The sequence below is a fragment of the Corapipo altera genome, unplaced genomic scaffold, assembly GCF_003945725.1.
Source record: "Corapipo altera isolate COAL_440 unplaced genomic scaffold, ASM394572v1 60, whole genome shotgun sequence".
Taxonomy (NCBI): domain Eukaryota; kingdom Metazoa; phylum Chordata; class Aves; order Passeriformes; family Pipridae; genus Corapipo; species Corapipo altera.
Window position 1 is genome coordinate 2,432,549 of NW_020884912.1, and position 19,794 is coordinate 2,452,342.

Here is a 19,794-nt window from a genome sequence, read left to right on the forward strand (position 1 = left end):
AGTTTCTCCAAATCAGAAAGAACTGACTCAACTTATGGGACAACAAGAAAGCAACCTGCCTTCAAGACATCCTGTGAAGGCTGGAGATGCAGGACTGCCATGCAGAATATCCCAACCAAGGCCAGCACCTTGCTCGGAGCAGCAAGCTGTGGGGAGCAGTGCACAGCCAGGTCCCTGCTGTCACCTTTGCCTACCCCCAGGAAAGCGTCTGGCTGTTGCTGACAAAGAGAGAGCTGTGAGTATCTTGGGTGACAGCCACTGCTAGAGGAAAGGAGAAAAATGGCCTCACCTCGCAGCAGCGGTTGCTGTCCTATCTCTCCAGCCCCGCTGCAAGAGTGAAAAGCCCTGGAAACACTCTGAGCACCAGCTTGTACTAGTAAGCCAAGATCCTTTGACTTTCATCTGAGTAGCACCAAATGAGGAGCCTCAGAGCACAAGCTAATAGACAGCAGTTCTTTTAGTGAAACCTTTATGTTAATTCAGTACAGACTACTTATGGAATTTCCCTTCTCTGAGAAAATCTCGACTTCTATAGAGAAACAGTGCTCAGTCTTGTTCATTTTCTTTTCAGAACTTCAGAAGTTCCCTCAAAAATTCCCTGAAGCCTTAATAATAAAGATTCTCAGTTGCATGTCAGGATGTAATGTACAATGTAAAGTTTTCACATTTGATGCTCAGCACAGTTAAATTTACCACAGTGCTTCACATTCAATATATACCAAGAATTCCAGCAAAATCACACACTGTTCACATAGAGATTTATCATGGGGTGCTTAACAATGAATCATTTAAAACTACTTAATGTATCATGGTTTCTTAAGAGCCTACTATGTGTATGTGTATATATTTATACATACAATACCTGTGAGCCACTACAGAAGAACAGTTTCTGAGAGAGGAGGTTTCTAGCGTAAAACTAGAAGAAGTTTAAAATAGGTGTCCTGAAAATGCAATGGAGTTTTCAAAAGAAGAAAACCTCAATAATCTTCTCTGTTCAGATATACATCCAGTCATTTAAAGGGGATCTGTATCCTGTAGGGCTCCTTTTAGGTGAAATTTTAAAAGTATCTAAATTCTGCCATGGAGGTGTTTTTTATTAATTATGTGCATATTGATGTGGCATTTTAGATCTTGCTGAAAACTCTTAAAGAATTTCCATCATTTGCAGGTTTGAGAAGATTACTATGTGCCTCCTACTAGCAATCATCCACAGTACTTTTCCCAAAGTACTTTACTGAGTGGGTATACACTTCCTTTTTACTGATGGAAAAACAGACTGAAAAAGATGAAATGGTCTGCCCAGGATAAACAGCCTGGTACGCTGCCTTTTCAAAGCCCTTGGGACTGTGCTTTTTACCTGCCCAGGGAGAAGCTTTTTGGAATCACATTGAGCTGGGCTGGAGGCAGCTCTTTCGCCCTTAGTTCTGTTCACTCGAGGGGAGCAGGCTGAGGAGTGTCCCCAGGTCACAGCTCCCTCTTTGGCCGCTTTTTCAGATGGCCATGGGAATAACTCCAAGGGGGCAGACTTTCAAGTTCTTGGTTTTGTCCTCTGACCCAAATCGACTTTGAGATGACTGGTTTTATGTTCAAGGGCGGATCAGCTGCCACCATCTGATATGCATCCCTGGGGACCTGTCTCCTCTTTGACACCTCATTGAGTCATTCTTGTAAAGACACTTGTGCTTGTTTGCAGAGGAAGGGCGTCTACTATATTCCTGTGCAATACATGTGGTGAGAGGGCTGGATTTTCACACTAATGGGTGGGATGCAGTTGAACTACTTTTAGAAGAGCCTTTTCCCCGCTGGCTCCCGGGGATCTGCTACTGTCTTGTTTCAACTTGCATGCTGGAGCATCTATTTTGAACTTATACAGGTCTTTGAGAAGAGATGGATGTCCTAGAACTTCATTCAGCACCAGCTGTGATGATGGGCCCTTTTATTCAAAGGGATTCAAAGGAATTCAAAATTCCTCTTATTGTGAGGAAGCTTCCTCCCTGATGATTCTAGTGACTGCAACCTGAAGCTTTCAGACAATGAGTAGCAGAAGAAGGAGCCAGATGCTACATGTCACAAAGGCCAGCAGGACAGACTTTCAGGGACAGCTGAACAGAACAAGTGGAAGTTCAGACCTAGCTTCAGGGGTCACTCGATCTCTGTTTTGTGACTGGTCAGACCTGGTACATTAATTTAAGTTTAAGGCACCTGCAGGATCTTATTCACACTGCTGTGTTTAGGCTAATAGCAATTCCTATCTTTGGCAAATCAGAGCCCCAAGTCTAAAAGCCAGAGGGAGAAGACAAGTACAGTCTCTAACAATAAGAAATCATCATTTTCTTGTCTAAGTGGAGTAGTAGAACACAATACTTCCCCCGAAGATACTCTTTGAGGGTCTGATTTTTCCATAAATCTCCAATTCAGCAGTAAATACCATTTCTTGCGCTAACCACCAGGTTACAGACTAGCCAGGGATTTCACTTACTAATGCCTCCTGTGTTGCTTCTGGGCAGGACATAGGACAGGCTACCTACAGCAGAGAATGTGCTTTAGAGCTGTAAATTCTCTCAAGGTATAATTTAAGTGAACTCAAAAGGAAAAATAGCCCAGAGACAGTGCCTGTGGCCAAAAGTTCAGGCAGAAGTGGTGGTGTGTCAGTCCATAGCTCTGCAGCGGGCTACTCTGCATCTTCCTGCCTTGGCTTCTCCCCTGTGAAATAGGGACAAAAGTACTCATCCATCTTACAAAAATGTTTAAATGTGGGTTGAAAGAAGATCCTACAAAAACATTGAAAACTCTGGGAACGGTGGTTCTGTTCTCTTAAGGCAGGGTCTAGTCTGGACACGGAACTTCAAACGGAAGGATTGTAGGAAGGCCAAGGCGCTTACAGCTGAGCATACAAGCTGCCAGGGGAGAGCAGGCACGGGAGGAGGGAGAACAGGGAGGTGATGCAAGAAATATTTAATTGGGTTTATTTGCTAAAGACATCACGTGCAGGCTCCAAATGCAAAACCCGATGGAAAATCCGAGCAGCAATGAAAAGCTGCCAACACCGCTTTGTCGGGGAGTTTGGGCAAAAAATTTAATAAGCCAAAGCCCCCTTTTCAGTAACAAAAGCCCGGCCCGGGCCCCCTCGCCTTCTGGGAGAAGGCTGGGCGCTCCCTTCCCCGCGGCAGAGGAGGAAGGGGGGGGCAGCCCTTGGCCGGACAGGGTGACTCCGCACAGAGCGCACTCACATGTGGGCTGTACGCACACACACCCCCACAGCTGATGGAAGAAACCAACCCCGGCGGCACAGCCCCACCGGGCAAAACCCGCGTCCCGGGCCAAAAAAGGGGCGCCGCGGCGGAGAGCACGACGCGCCTCCTTCTCGTATTTCCTCCCCCGCCCACTTCCAGCGGCGGAGGGGCTTGCTGCCGCCGCCGGCTGCCGGCCGGGATGGAAAGTTGTAGCCGCGGCGGGATGCGCGGCGCGGCGGTGAGTGTGCCCGGCGGCGGCGCCGGGGCGCGGCGGGCCGGGCGGGCGGGGGCGCGGGGAAGCCCGTCCAGGCGGGCGGGGAGCAACCTCCGGGATCTCCGCGTCAGCGGCGGCTCGCTGCGTGTCCGTCCGTGTGTCTGTGTGTGTCTGTGTGTGTGTGTGTGTGTGTGTGTGCGCCCGGCCGTGCCGCTGCCCCGGGGGCCGGGCCGTGCCAGGGGGGAGCGCGACGCGCACCCGGCGCAGCGCCCCGAGCGGCGGCTGCCTCGTGCCGTGCCGGGGACGGGACCCCCCCTTGAGGAGACCCCTGGGGGCCGCGGCGGAGAAGGGCCCCCCCTCCTCCCTCGGGGCAGCAGCAGGGCTTTGGGGCGGCGGCGGCGGCGGGCCGAGGGTCCCACTGGTGAGAAGGAGGAGAAGAAAAAGGAGGAGGAGGTGGAGGAGGAGGCGGCGGGGCAGCTGCCCCCCCCGGCGCGCCGGCCGTGCCTCCCCCACCGGGCCGCGAGGAAACCCCCTCGGTGACCCCTCCCCCGACCCGGGGAGGGGGCGGGACCGGGAGACCCGGTGACGTCACTGCTCCGGCCCCGCTTCCTGCAATAGAAAGTGAGGGAAGGTAAAACACCCCCCGCCCCCCCCCCCGCGCTCCCCCCGGCGGTGACCGGGGCGCCGGGGGGAGGGGCGGGGCGGGCCCGGCGGGGAGCGCGGCTCTCCCCGAGGGGACCCCGGCGGATGCGCCGAGCTCGTCCTCCCTCCTCCCTCCTTCCCCCGCCGGGCCCGCCCCGCCTCTCCCGCCTGCCAGGGGAGGCTCCCACTTCACCCCCCCCCGCGTTCCCCCGCATTGTGTGTGTCCCCCCCTCCCCCTTCCACCGCCCCACGGCCGAGGGGCAGGGCTGCGGTGGGGGCTCCCGGATGGGACATGGGGGATGGGGCACCCGGAGGAGGGGTCTGCTGCCGCGGGGGGCGGGCGCGGCCGGGGGCCCGGGGGCTGCGGAGGGGGGCCGTGCCGGGGGGCGGTGCCTTGGCCGGCCAGGGGGGACGGTGCATGGAGGAGGGGTGGGTGCCGGTGCCCGGCTCTGTGTGTGCGTGTGTGCGGGCGCGGCGGCAGCGGCGGCGGCGGCGCTGGGTCATGTTTGTGTTTGAGGTTGTCAAGTGAAGGAGGCTCCCGGCCCCCCCCCCCGCTCCCCCTCCCTCTCTCCTTTCCTCCTCCCTCCCTCCCTCCCGCCGCCGCCGCCGCCGCGCAGGGGTCGCCGCGCTCCCCGCCGCTGCCGCCGCCGCCATCAGCCGCCGCGCCGGCCCCTCCGCCAGGTTTGCAGCGGGCCCCGCGGGGGGCGGGAGGGGGCTCGGGGGGCGCTGCGGGGACTGGGGCGCGGGGCGGGACGGCCGCCCCCCCGCCGCCCCCCTCGGCGTGGAGCTGCGGCAGCCACAACACAATGTGTCCTCCGCCGGCGGCGCGGGGGGGGGACGGGCGGGCGGGCAGGCGGGTACGGGGAGGACCGCAGGCCCCGATCGCCCCCCCCCCTCCCTCAAACCCACCCCGCTCCGCCGCGTCCCCTCCGGGACCCGCGGGGACTCCGCGCTCCGCCTGCGCTCGCCCGCGCTGCCCCGGGGGTGCCCCAGGCGGGTTCGTCCGTGCGCTGTCCCCCCCGGCTCATCAGCCGGGGTTTCGGGGGCGCTGGGAGGCGCGGAGCCCCGGCCCGGCTCCTCCCGGCCCCGCCGCCGTCCCCGCCGGGTGCCGGGCCGCGGCCGCCCCCCCCCCCCCCCCCCCCCCCCCCCCCCCCCCCACCCCCCCCGCAGCATGTGTGCAGCGCTTTGTTCGGTGCGGCGTTGCAGAGGGGTTTTCCCAGGCTCCTCCCTCTTTATTCATTCATGGATTTTTTGCCTCCCTCCCTTCCCCTTCCCTTCGCAGTCCCGCTCGCACATACCGGCGGCTCCCCGGGCCCCGGGGGCGCGCTGCCTCCCGCCCCGCTCCCCCATTTTGTGTGTGGGGGGATGGGATGTGACCAGTGCGATCGCAGAGGCCCGTTTCTCCCTTTTTTTTTTTTTTTTTTTTTTTTGTGTTCAACCGAAAGAGGGAATGACTTTTGGCGTGGGTCCTGCCCGGTGTTTCCGCCGTGGCTCTCATACGGCCATCTCTTTTCCGAAGGAGGGGGTCCCACTGGCGAACGTGGACAGTGGTGGCCTTAAAGCGTCAGGAAGATGTCATTTGTGCTGCAGGGAAGCGTCGGGAAGGGTTCCTGATTTACGGAGTCCCCGGGGGATTTCGAACTCTCTGTCCGAATAACTTGTGTAAAGAAGTGACGGTTTTTATTAGAATCTTTAAAAACCTCAACCCAGCCCCTGGGACTTTCCCAGTTCACCTAGAGGAAAGGGTGACTGGGGTTCAAGGGGGTGCTGGTCGCTTCAAGCCGTACAGCCACTTATCTCCATTTCCAGTTTGTGTCTGAGACCTGGAAAATGGACCTGTTAGCATAAGGTTTTATTTTGTTTCCAGATATTTCTGTTATGCCTGCAGATAAATTAGTAAGCATGAACAACTTGACAGGCAGTGTGCTCTGTTTCGTATTTTTCCATGTTTTTCCTTCAACGTGTGATAATATCATAGTGAAGAACCATTTAGTCAGAATAACATTTTCCAGCTTTCCTTTGTGTCAGTTGCAGTAATTTTTTTTTCTTCTGTTTGGGTCTTTTTATGCAGCAACAGACAAAAGAAACATTAAAAATTAATTATTATATTTCTCAACAGTATGTAGACTGAAGGGGTGGTTGCAAGTAGTGTATTTTAATTTGATTTAAATTCAATTTTTACGAAAACATGGTTGTCTTAAAAAAAACAAGCAACCGAAACAAAACAAAAAAATCACCGCTAAATTAATACTTGTAACAAATGGTAAAAATTCTACGTAATTCCTCCTTTGAGTAGCTGTCCTTAATCAATTTACCCATATTAGGGGCCGTTCTGAAGTTCCTTTAATTTTTAAAAAAATTCTTCCTAGTGTTTGCTAAAAAAAAATAATCTGTTAACATGAAGTAGTATTACTATAAAAAGAAGTGGAAAGTGGTTAATTTTTTATTTTGTTTAGATAGAAGAGTGTAATTACACCAGTAATTTTTAAAGTTTTTTTGTGTAAGTAGTTTGCAATAGATCTGTGGGAGATTTCACATCCTAGATGATTTAAGAAACTGAACAAAATGCTCCTTAAACAGTAAGCAATTCACAAGAAAGTGCAGGTGGGTTAAAAGTGACTGTGATCCTCTCCTGTACTCTGATATTTCAGCAGAAATATCCCGTGGGGAGTTATTCGAGACTTGCATGCTCCATGTAAGGATTCTGTAGGTAGCTAATATTACAAATAAGGTGATGCTTTGTGTGCTTGCCCTCCCCTCTGCACTCCCCCCACCCCAAGATGAAGATCTGTATCTGAAAGCCTAATGTCAAATTTTGTTTCGTTTTCTGGATTTATTTGCATGGGACAAGGGTTGTTGGAAAATGTTTTCTGGCTAGAAAACAGCTGACAAATGTGGAAAAGTGTCTTAGTTTTCTCATGCTTCCTGAGTAATCCTAAGAGGAGTTTCATATTCACGTAGTTTTCTTAAGATACTGGAACACTTCACTCCATGAAACCTGTTGAGGAATACATTCAGTGCAGGTAGCTGGGTGTGCAGCTGCAGTGCAAGCTGCAGGTTGAACTCTGGCTGGCAGGAGCCTCGGGCAAGAGGCTGGGAACTGGTGCTGACCCTTTGCACAACAAAGGGCGCAGGGATCTGTGGCCCTGGCCAGATGACCAGAGACACAGCAGGAGACAAGGACTCAGCTGGAAGACCCCAGACTATGATGTTTGCAAGACTGTGAGGGTATAAAAGCCCAGGGGGTCTTTCGGGATCCTTCCTCAGAGGCACCAGCTCAGGCTGTTATTCTGTTCTTGCACCAGGAAAAAATTAAAGGAACCAGAGGTCTGAGACTCTGCTATGGGAAACCTGGGGTTGAGCCCATAAGGAAATCTTGTCTGACTGTGTGAGCGTGGGGTGTGTAGGGAGTCAAGTGGGCTCACATCTGCACAGTGGAGTTGCCTGCTGCGAAGGGGCTTCGATCCCAGCAGTGTAATTGTCTGGTGCTGGGAGTTTGACTGACAGGGTGGCTCCTGGATGGTCAGACGGGAAAGTTTCCTTAGCAAATGATAGGTACAGAAATACTTGTTGCTAATTTCCACAGCTGTTTTGAGGATGAAAAGGATCAGATAGGTATCTTTATTTTCCTTACTGATGCCTACATCTCATAACTTTCTTTCTCTGTTTTTTTAGCATACGGATTAACTGAGCCCTTTGACAAGTTTATGGAGCTGCCATCTCTCTGCTTGCTGTACTTTTCGTTTCTGAGAGGAGAAAGTTGTGCATGAGATTAGAGGAAAATGCCTCGGACAAAGCAGATACATCCCAGAAATCTGAGAGGTATGTAGCTCTCAGTTGAGAAAGAAAAGCTTTTGGGGATTCTTGGTTGCAGTTTCAATTACGAGGTTAAAGGAATATGTATTTAAGAAGTTGGTTTTGATCCAAAAACAGTTTGCAAGCAAGTCTGTGAGACTGTTCTAATTTTGAGAGAAATAACTGGAATATATTCTTATTCCTGCAGTCCGTGTGCTTGACAGTATTCTTGATATTCTCCAGCTTACAGCAATAACAAGCAAGAACTTTGAAAATGCAAAGGAAGAAGCAGTTTCCTTATCAGAGAATTTACAGTTGAAATATAGGGGAGGTGGGAAATGGGTGTAACATAGAAGCAATGTGACATCTGACAGCCGGTAGTTGTTTTTCTTAATAATAGTCAGTTTGGCTTGCTTTTGAGGGGATCAAAATCTTCTCCCATGCATGACTTCTCCTATTTATATATTACCTGTCACCCACGCTACCTGGGGCATTGCTAGATTTGAGCTTGGTGTCCTTCCTCTCTTGCCTTTGCACAGCTAAATGGTACCTTGTTGGCTATGGAAAGGGGCAAGCAGGCAAGCAATCTGCTCTACAAACTGGCAAGCTTACATGTCCTGGTGTTTTCCTTGAACAAAATCCCAGTGCACTTTTACCAAGCCCAGGACTGGCAGATGAATGTGAGGAATCTGATCCTATGGTTGTTACTATGTTGGTAGAAGTGGCGCTAGAGGAATTAAATGAGGAGAAAAATACGGGTCAATTAACAAGCAGACATATTTTGGGGGAGAACACTCTCCCATCCCCACCCTTTCACACAGCTTTCAGGAGAACATGCTTCCACCTGCACCCTCACATGTAGCTGTCATCAGCTTTTCTAAATTAATTTTACTAGTGCAGTATGGAAGCATCCCTTCAGAGAATAAAAGCCATTACAAAACCACAAACATCAATATAAAGCTTTAGGGGCAGGAACAGCATTTGATTCCGGTTTTAACTTTTTTATGCCAAAACCCAGCAAACATTCATGTGTGTTGCAGTTAGTTTACAGCTGAGAGTCTCTCAAGGGCTTGTGCCTACAGCTGTATCTGAGACCTTATGTTTGCATACTGTTGTCATTGCTACCACTAACAATCTCTGCTGGAGAAGACATTTTTGCAATGTCTTTACTCAGGAAGTGCTGAGTAGCATTTTGGTATGATGGATAAACCTCTATGACAAATGAGGAATTCCATGTTTCCCCCTCTTACTGAATGTGAAGCAATAAATTAGAGCTCAGTTTTTAATATTGTGGTTACCAAGTTGCTGACATAACTGAGCTTATGTTTTCTGATCAAATATGAGAGTGATCTAATTTTAGTACTCTGAATGATATCTACTCTTGTATTGCTTGAAACTTAATAGGAGTTAAATCTATTGTAAAGCTTTCTTTTCACTTAAATAAATGCATTTAAAATAAATAATCTAATTAAACTCTTAATTGTGTAAGAATTTAGTTGCCTTTTTTTCCTTGCATAATTTCTCCAATCATTTAGCTTTTATCAACCCCTGTAATAGCAGTTTTTATCAGTTCCTGTTTTTTCCACAACTAATGGAATTCTTGAATGAATTAAAATGGGTTAAACGCTGAGAAGGGAAATAGAGGTATAAAGCAAGCCCATAGTTTGAAATTATCTTGGAACAGCTAAACGACACAGGTTGGTGCAAACTTCAACACCTTGTGAGCATATATTGCTACTATCATGGGTTATTGGAGGTGAAGTGATTTGAAAAATCAGTTTACTTCTCATTAGTTATACAGTTTCCATTTTTAGTCTAGATAATTAGGAAAACTGGATTTTACTTTCTTTAGTCATTTATCCATCCCTGAGAGTATTGCAGAAAATATTTGCTTAAACCCTCAGTTTTTGCTGGAACTTGGGGAGCCTGAAAGATTTCACAGGTCTGTTTTCTGACAGCTTATTTTGATGTTTGCAAAGTTAGACATATCCTAAGTTGATACTCTTAATTAACCTTTAAAACTTTAAAAAAATCTCTGTTTTAACACACCATGATTTAATCCATGGTAATTAGAATTGATGATAAGTAAATCTGCAACAAGCATAAATGTGTGTGATCAAAGGTGAAGTTCAAAAAACTTGGCAAAGAGAAAAAATATGTTCTATAACTTTTGAAAGACAAAGGTGTAAGATTAAGTAACTTGTAGGTTTAGATACAAGCTATTTTTAAGTTCTCCAAACCTGATTGTCACCTTTTGTACTATGTACAAAGAACACTCTATGGCCTTACCTGGCTTCTCCCTCTCTGGTCCTAACTCCTCTCGTTGCCCCATAGCAATCAAATTGCCAACAGCTTTAACTAGACTTGCCCAGAGCCCATCAATATTTAACTTTTTTCTAGAGATCACTGTTGAACAACCCTTGACACTCTCTGTCCTGTTGTGCATCAGATGAGTTACTTGGGTTACACTCACAGTCCAAATCAGCTTGGAAAATAAACAACCAAGTCCAAGAACCTAAAGTATTTTCGCTTGAAAAACCCCAGTGCAATCCCTCTCTGCCTTCCTGCCAAGAAAACACACAGGAAAAAAACCACCATAAAGATCCCCCCCACACTCCCATTAGTTAATTTGAGGTTTGCTACAGTGTAGCAAAGTTTTGAAGGTTTTAATGTTGCCCGTGTTTACCATAAGCAACCTTATTGTCTGGGGAAAATAAAGTAACATTGTTTAATATAGAAGGCTAAATTTAAGATTTTGGCAGGAAACCTTAAGGCTCTTCTTTTTGTGATATGGCTTGCTTTTGCTCGTTCTGTGTGCTTCTGGGAGAGCTGACAGCCTTTGGCAGAATAGCAGTGGCCCTAAAGTATTAGGATCAGTGAAGATAAAATTTATTATTTGTGGCCTTTGACTGTCTGTTTAGAGATGAGTCAATATAGCACTATACTAGCCTGATTTTACAGCCGGAAAAAATATCTGTCAAGAAGACAGTATATGGGAAGCATTATTTTGCAAATACAAAAAATTAATTAGTTGACCATTTGTTTTCATGAGTGTGTTAGTGACATGGTTTTGGTGCCCGTCTGCATCTGAATGAGCATGTTGAATCTGAAGGTACCAATAAGGTGTGTGCTGTGCTACACTTGTTTCATTATGTTGTTTTGTCACATCAGACTTCCCTCCTTCTCGCTGCAAATCAGTCCTTAATGTGAAAAATGTTACTATCACCAGTGGACTGCTTTGGTGAGAGAAGTTGTGCACAGTGTCAGGCTTGACTGACTTGCTTAATGTTTGCAGTCATCTCCAGCAGTAGGGATTAGTGGCTAAAATTTGAGAAATTACAGTTTTACTGGTCTCAAAAGGACATGGATTAGATGCATGCAACTTCTGGAAAATGCTTAGTATTTTTTAAGGTGGAAGCCAAAGGTATACCTAGGAAAATCCTGGCATGGGTTGCCTTCAGTGGTGTGACTGGAACTGAGTTCATAAGCAGGTGCTCCTGATGTTGTCTTAATCTCTTAAATATTAAGGGTGCATATCATGTTGTTAATCAAAAGCATCATCATTCCTCCTTCAGAAAACAAAGAGGAAAATATGTGCAAAAGAGGAAAATACCTGTCTTACTTAGACACCCAGAGGTCGCATTTTCTTATTTTACTTTATCTGTTTTAGCTCACTAAAACTAACAAAAAGACTACTTTGCATGCGGTTGCACCCTGTATTTACATGGCCAATTGATACACGTGTGTAACAAAACATTTCTTAGAATCTGTAATGTATTCCCAGAAGTACAGTTACATTAGAGAATCATGCTTTTAGCAGGGCCGAGTGGGCTTGGTTTGTTGTCAGCTGGTTGTGAGGATATAGAAGGAAAAACAACTCATGTTTTTGTTTACTTAGAAGTACCCAGTTGCAGAGTTTAAAATGAAAACTTTTATTATGTGTACATTGCTTAGCACAGTGCTGTGATTCACTAATACAAAACTGTAACAGAAATATTTTGAATTTTGTCTCTTTCTAGGTAAACTTTCTGTTATTTTTAGGAAGATGTATTACTGCTGTTTTTCCCTCTCAGTCAAATATTTCTATTTGAAACAAATGAACAGACAGGCCCATAATGTTCAAGAGCCATCTCCCAGTCTTTTAACACTTTGCATTTGATAAGGAAATGCAACTGTAATATGAGTAACTTTGCTGAATAGGTTGATAAGTCTGCAGTAATCTGGAAAGCATGCCTAAATTTGCTGGAAAGCTGGGTATGTTCTGGGCCTTACGATGTCTGAAGAGCTAGAAATCTACTGCATCTCAAGTGGGAGCTGGCAAAGGCTCTTTGAGTTGTTTTAAAGTTGTGATGTGCTTTCAGTGCTGAAATAGGTCTGTCTATGCTGAAAGCTGACAGGTTGATATTTCTTATTAGTGTTTGGTCATGTAGTCTATGAAAGTTGGGAATCGATTTGTGTGCTGTGCTTTAATTCATGATTTGCATCAAGTGACTTAAAAATGTTGAGCTTTCTCAAGGCTTGTTTCTGTAACTTGTACTTGTTGATTCAGAAGAAATGTACAAGCACAACATTTGACTTTTGGGTCTTGGTACTGTTTCTGAGACAAAAATAGTGCTCTAATTTAGGGTATTCCTGAGAGGCTGCTGATGCAATATTGGTATATCAGAAGTACTGGCAGTCTGTGCTCTGTGGCTTACCTGTGGACATCTGTAAAGATGTTACATATGTGTCTTGCTTAAGTTTCTGGAGCAAGTGCAAGGCACAAATGGAATAAGAAGTCAGAGATTTGACTTGGTGAGTTTGCTACAGAAATATCCCTTGATTTGGCAGCAGTTCTTGTTTCTTTATATCGGATTGTGTTGTATAATTTCTTCCATATATAATTTCTTCTAAAAATTTGAACCCCAAACCTCCCTCATGAAGGGAGAGAGAATGCATGGCTCTGTTGGTGTATCACCAGCTGAAGTACAAGCAGATCCACCTGTAATGAAATGAATAAACCTGTAGACCACAGAAATACTCTCTTTCTGTGTGTCTTGTATTTCTCATTTGAGATGCAGAAGGATAATGTTTCTTTTTTTGCCTTTTTTTGTTTTACTTGTTTATAGTGTAAGATCTTTAGACTGTATCTTATGGTGTGTATGGTCCAACATCTTGCACATTGTATATTATCTTGGCTGCAGCCCTTAAATTTTATTGTAATGTGAATAATGTCTATGTTTACATGTGAAAAACTGTCTAAAGTACTCTGCAGCGTAAGAAAGGCTGGATTTAAAGCTGCAATTTGCTACCTTTTCCCATCACCTGTGTTGTTTCTGTCTCACTGTGCCATGTTCCAAAATCTGATCATGTGTTTTCATCACGGTCTAGTTCTATTCACTGCACAGGATGGTTGGGGTCTTATGTCAGTAGCCATAGGTGATGGACAAAAGCCTGTTGGGAGTGGATTGCAAGAGGGGAAAGAACAGTAGGGTGGATAACACTGGACGCTGTTACTTTGAGGCAGCCGTATATAATTTCTGCCTCTAGCACCGAGTTTCTTGTGTGAGACTGAGCAGTTCTGTTATACCAAACTTTTGCAGCCACCCACTGATGGCGAGTGCTGCACTTTGCCTGAATTGAGATACTCGGGCACAAGTTCTGAGGTTTTGCAACTGCAGTTGGTCCACTATGGTGCAAAATACTCCAAAAGTGCTAAGTACATTAAAACAAAAAAAATCAAGGTCTAGGTGATGTAATCCAAAATTAGCCAACACTTTTGGTACACTTTTTAAATCTCTCTTTGTCTCTTAATCCCTCTATGTGTCTGTTTTCTGCTGTAAACTGGAGATACCGGTACCACGTCAGCTTTTAATGACTCAGAAGGCCAAGTTGTTAGTGTTGTGAAGCAGGCGCTTGGTGTCTAAATAACGGAAAAGATGATGAAGAAACTGGTAGTAAACAGAGCCAAGCAGTGAGCACAGCCCATTTTGCGCACTGGCTTAGTTTGTGTAAACACCCTTACTTTTGGCATCCTCTGACTTCTTGCTGCTTCACCTCACAATCTTAAAGCTTACTTCCTAGCTTTTAAAATACCAAACTAAAAAACCCAAGAAATTCCACCGTGTTGAACCACAAACCTTCTCATATGAGTCATTGATGTGTTGGGACCTCGAACTGCAGTGCAGCTTCTGCCACGTGAGCCATGCAGTGTGCTGGTGTACCCTGCATGGACCTGGCATGGGGCCGTGGAGAAAGGAATCGCTCTGATCACTGTGTGTTCATCATCATGTGTCCGAGTTTCACGCTGTTGCTGAGCAAGCCCCTGCAGAATGAGCAAAACTTGGCTGAGATTAAAGCAATTAAAAAAGATGTCCAGAAAACTAAAGTTGATTGTAGCTGGCACTGACGGCTCTTAATATGTATTTATAGATTTCTGCAAATAGGAAAAGAAAAATAATACAAAGGGAATCTGCTGGATACAGACAGTGGTGAAAATGGGGGCTTTCAGAGGGAACTAAAATAACATGAAGGAAGGAGATATAAGAATGGTATTCCAGCTAACAGGATTGCACAGAAATACATGCAGGAATGTTGATAAAAGTAAAAGAATGGAGGAGGGAGCTTAGTTCTGTTCTTTTGATCGCAGGAAACAACAAATTTTTCCATATTTTCCATATTTTTCCATATTTTTTATGGAATATAAAATCGTCATAATTGCAGTTAGATCAGGCTCAAGCTGGAAAGAAATGGTGAAGGGTGATGTCAAAAAATTGAATTCCTACAGAAACAAAAAAGCAGCTGTGAACTGGGGCTTGAAGGCTATATATAAGCCAGTTAGATTTCTTTCAGAATACAATGAAGTGGAAACAGTGCAGGTCTGTAATTCTGCCTCACCTTTATGTCCTGTATCTTCTTTATTGCTAATTGAGCATGGAGTAAGAAATGCTACAGAATTTGACATTTGCTGAAGCATGAACTCCAGTGTGTTAGGAAGGTCATGAAAAAAATGGTAGTTCTGACAAGAGAAACAAAAGTAAGATTTCAGCAGTTGTTCTTTCAAACATTTCTATTACAGCAGGCAGTTGGCTTTGGGATGAAACTAAGACCAGTCTTTCGAGGCCAGGAACAATTACATTTTGTAAGAATCAAGCTTTCTTATGAGCATTTAGAAGAATATGGCTTTCTGTTTAGTTGGTTGGTTTTTTGTTGTTTGTTTGTGGGGGTTTGTTGTTGTTGTTGTTGTTGTTGTTGTTGTTGTTGTTGTTGTTTTTTTAAATCCTGGCATCTCAGAATAGATTTTAGGTTGCTAAGCCTGAATGTAAGGTAACTGTTCAGATGGGGTTGTGTCCATGTGCAAGTGTTTGTGTGCAATAAACCAAAGCAACAAGCAAAAAACCCAACAGCCACTACTAATATGTAACCATTAGCAATTAACATGTAAATAGCAAAATCCTGGATAGGGCAGAGAAGCTTGGTTAAGAGAGCCTTTTCGCAAATTTATGGTCAGCTACATCTTAAATGTCTGCTTTAAAAAAAACAAAGGCTTATGGTCTCGTGTTTTTCTCAATTGGCTTTTTTATGGCTTCAAAACTGTGCAAGTTTCTCTGTTGACACTCCTGTTGGTATTTTCAAACTCTGAAGGCATTGGTCCACTGGGCTTTGCAGTTGTGGTAGTGTTACTGCACAGTCTTATATCCAGCCCAATAAATTTTCCAAGAACATTGTTACCATTTAAAAATACCTTGTTTCAATTAATTCGCTTTAATAAAAAAGGTACCAAAGGAATTTGCAAACATAGTACTGTTTCCTTCGAACTTGCTTTCGCCTGTGTTATGATGCTTGAAAGGATTTGTGTGATAAATACTTACCTGCTGCTCCATGTAAGGATTCTTGGGCTGTGGGAAGAATTCACAGCCCTTGGCAAGATGGACAGACATGCAGGACCTTGGGCAAGGAGCTCAGTAACAACACTGTTACAGTTGTCTGTATGTTAGGTGGTAACATCTGTTTGACCTAGCCCTTTGCAAAGTCGCTGAAGAGATGAGAACTATCTTTTTCTAACCACAGTCAGTTGTTACCTTCAAAACAGCCACTGGTAGCCCACCTTAATGTATTCAGTAAACTTTGAAAAAGACTCTGTTTTGAGGGTTACGTTGTTTTGGTTTGATTTTTAATCCAGAAATTGTTCCTTTTCATGGTATGTTATCTGAGTTTCTTCTTACAATCAGATAGTTTAATTTCAAATTGCAAATGGCTGTAAATATTTATGCTGTAAAACATAGAGGAGACTTCCTAGAGTCACACATTTTCAAAGAGCTGGTTACACCAGTAGAAATTTCCTAGGCTGGTTCATTCTCTGGTGTGTTGGACTTCTGTGGTAAGCATTTCAGTTCAGAAATTGCTTATTAGCTTATGGAGAGAGAAACTCAGGCTCTTACTCAGTTGGAAAAGTAAGATTTTCCTTGCTGTGTTAAAACAGATGAACAAACTGGACTTTAAATTTCCAAATTATATGAGTTGGGCAAAGTGCAGTCTTTCCCTCCACTTGTTTAAATGTATCATAACTTAGAATATTTACATTAAGAAGAAGGAGGGGGAAAATAAAACCCCACAGCAGATGTTTGGAGCCTTCGGTAGTGCATTTAGGGAGGAAATGGGGAATCTCTAGTTCAGTGAGTGAGGCAGTACTATTTGTTTTTATACAAGAGCTTTTTAAATGCCTTTAAAGCTTCTCTCAGAATGAGGCTGCTCAGAGAATATGCTGACTTAGCAATTCCTGTATGACCTTTGGTGACAGGCTGAGGAAGAAATATCTTTGTAAGGATCCGCAGATTGTGAAAAGTAGAAGGAGGATTTTTGTTAAGTCAAAGTTGAAATAGTCTGTGTACTTGAAAATTTAATCTTTGTCTAGGACTTTGCTGATACTCATACAATTGTATCTGGCTAATGCAGTAAACTGGATTTAACGTCTTTGATTACCAACAGAAACACTGAGTAGAGAATGCTTGTTCATATGTTAAATACCCTGTGAATTTTCTTCCCCTTGAATTCCCGTGTGTTTAAAAGATAAGTTCCCAGCAAGTCCCCTTTGTAAATCCTGAGGTAAACCTCCTGAGCTCCTGAGCTGAAATTGGGAAAGGTTTGGAATGAGCTGCAGGAGGAAAAGCAGCAGTTCAGCAGGAGCCCATGGTGTAGCGTCGCTACAAAACAACTGTGTGTGTGTTCTTAGTTACCTATGAAATATGTGGCCTACTCCCGGCCAGCAATGGTAGTCATGGAATATCCAGAGCACACCGCATGATTTCCTCTGATTTTTGGCATAATTTTTAGGACTGGGAAGTAGGATAAGTTAATACTGAATGGCATTGTTTTTAAGTACTGAACTCTGTTAAGTCAGATGGGAGATTGCACACACTTGTTCTTATCCTAAAGGTTGCAATGCAGACACAATACAGAGCCAGGAGACAGAAAAAAGTATATGCAATATATGTGGTGGTTTTGCTGTTGCATTACCTGTAATGAATCTCTAGCCACTGCGCTTTTTGAAGAGAAGTGCATGTCTCATACTCAGTAGATGTATGGATTTTACTTTTCTTCCCAGCTGGAGGATTTCTTACGGAAAGAACTATTTCTGTCACAAGTCTATGAGGGAAACACTATGGTGTATGTATTAATAGTGTTTAAAATACTGTATTCTGTTATTTTTATTAGCAAAATACCTAATCTGCCCAAATGTTCCTTTAATTCTCTCTTGTCAAGAGGCAGAACTAAGTGTGTATATTGCATAGTCTAATACCTTGAATCGTAAACGAGAATTGCCCGCTTCAGTGTTAGAGGCAGTGCTTTTGTGGCTGAGAGGCAGATTAAGAACTGTGAAAATACTATGTTACAGGGATGATTTAGTAATTTTCAAACAAATCTTTATTTAGTTTACACAGGGCACTTGCTGCATTTGTCTCAAGTATTGCATGCATTTGTTAGAAGTGGGAGAGTACTCTATTTTGTGATAAGTTTATGGAACATTTAATTTTGTTTTCCTCTGGTGTTTTTTTCTTCTCTTTTACACAAAGTATATTTCTGTGACAATAAAATGTTACATTTATTTTAGAACACTCTATGTATGCTATATCCAGACATATGTGTCCAGTAGCATGCTTCAGAATAGTTTTCTTTACGTGTTTGTCCTTTCTTTTTGTAAAATTCTGAAATGGTGATGTAACTTTTGGAGATACCAAGAAGAATTGCTGTTCTGGTACAAGATGGTTTTACTTTTGTCAGACTTGTGAAATGTAGTATGTTTTCAGTACCCCTTCAGCAGGGTTTGGTCCCAGGATTGATGCAGAAACTGGCTGCCATGCCTGCTCACATGCATGAAATCCATTGCTGCAGTGGTAGAAAGAAAGCCAGTTTCTGTTGTTTGGCTGCTAAAATGTGGATCTGCTTCCCTGTTGAAAGGGTCAGTCTTCTCTCTCTTAGGCTAATTAATTAGGCTAGTTGTTAGGCTTACTCAGAAACCCTGCATTCTTAACAGGTTTCCTGAAGCTTTCAGTTGTCTTGGTATGTCATCAGCACAGGGCTAACTCTGAAATTCCCTGATGGAGCAGGCTGCAATCTCCCAGTTGAGGCCTTTGCCAGAGGATCCCATATCCTAGAGTGAGTGGCCATCATGGGCAGAGGGGGGCACACCCCAGAGCTTGTGGGAAGTTTTCATAGGTACCCAGGTGGGATATGGTCTCAGCACAAACCAGGTTTTAATTATTAATATTTTTCCAGTATCTTATGGCTGACTTCTATCATGCCTTTTCAAAAATAAATGAATTGCACACTTCTCTTTAAGACTGTATTTTTCTTCACAGGTTTTTTTTCCTTCTTCTTCTGTGCTTTTTTTTCTACCATTCTACCTGTTAGTGCATGTATCACCAACTGTCTAGTGAGCATCTAGAAAACAAATTCATACTGTCATCTTATTTCTCCCTGATTTTTCCTCTTATTCTTAAGCCTCACAAACCTTTGATACTGCAAACATCTCACATGCTTCAGTTTGCTCCCTGAACAAAGTTGTAAGTATGAAGACATTTGTACTAAAGCGACCTGAAGTTTACATGATGAGACCTTAAAAAATACAATTAAAGTATGTTCTTCAGGAATTAAATCTGTACAGTGCTTTGAGAAAGCAGAACAAGAGAACCATAGTGTATTAAAAAAATCAAGATTCAGAGGTTTTAAGAATGTGATATGTGTGTAACATGCTTGGGAAGCAAGGACAAGTAATGGATTTTCAATATATCCAAAAACTGACTCCATTGTTTTAGTCAATATTTCTAGAAACGGGGTTTCCAGGATGAAGGAGGAAGTGTGCAAGTGGTTGCATTTCTCATAGGTCTGTATAAACACATTTAAAACTGTTCGGAAGTACAAAAGAAGTTAATATTGAAATATTTTCCCCAACTTTTACAATAATTTTTGCACCTTTTTTTTCCTTCTTTTTGTGGGGAGCATAGACGTTCTTGATTTTCCCATTCATAGGAGATTCACATTCTAGCAGTTTTTCTTTGGAATGTTTGACCTCCATGCTTTAGTAAAATGCTGATCAGATTTTCACAGTATATCTCTGTAGTCAAAGGAAACTTACGTGTGATAAGCAGGCTGATGTGCCCCATGTGCCTCCCAGCCTCCTTTCTTGCATCTCTTTGAGCATCAAGGGTGACAGATTGAAGCCATTAAAAGGTATTTTCTTGTGGACCTTACTGTGTTGCCTGCAGTCAAGTGGTTAAATCTTATAAATGCTGCTTGTGAATTTCTGATTTTCAGTTTGACTGGTAAATCACGATTTGCACACCATGGCCAGTGACAGTCCTAGCTCACCAATGTTGTCCTTCTGTAGTTGTATGTGTTAATTTATAAAAATTGTTTAATAATGCTTGGAAA

The 19,794-nt window shown here is 44.3% G+C and overlaps 1 protein-coding gene across 4 annotated transcripts in view; it reads left to right on the plus strand.

Moving 5' to 3' along the window:
• Positions 1–3,376: 3,376 nt before the first annotated feature.
• Positions 3,377–19,794, plus strand: part of HIVEP1 (human immunodeficiency virus type I enhancer binding protein 1) — a 131,383-nt gene continuing 114,965 nt past the window's right edge. Inside the window, exons 1-2 of one of the 4 annotated variants that reach the window (XM_027654074.1) lie at positions 3,377–3,471; positions 7,765–7,911. In XM_027654074.1, coding sequence (XP_027509875.1) covers positions 7,872–7,911 — 40 coding nt within the window. In that variant the 5' untranslated portion in view covers positions 3,377–3,471; positions 7,765–7,871. Of the gene's footprint in view, positions 3,472–3,788; positions 4,079–4,732; positions 4,771–7,306; positions 7,912–19,794 lie in introns of those variants that run through there. The other 3 variants (XM_027654076.1, XM_027654073.1, XM_027654075.1) reach the window with 3 other exon arrangements.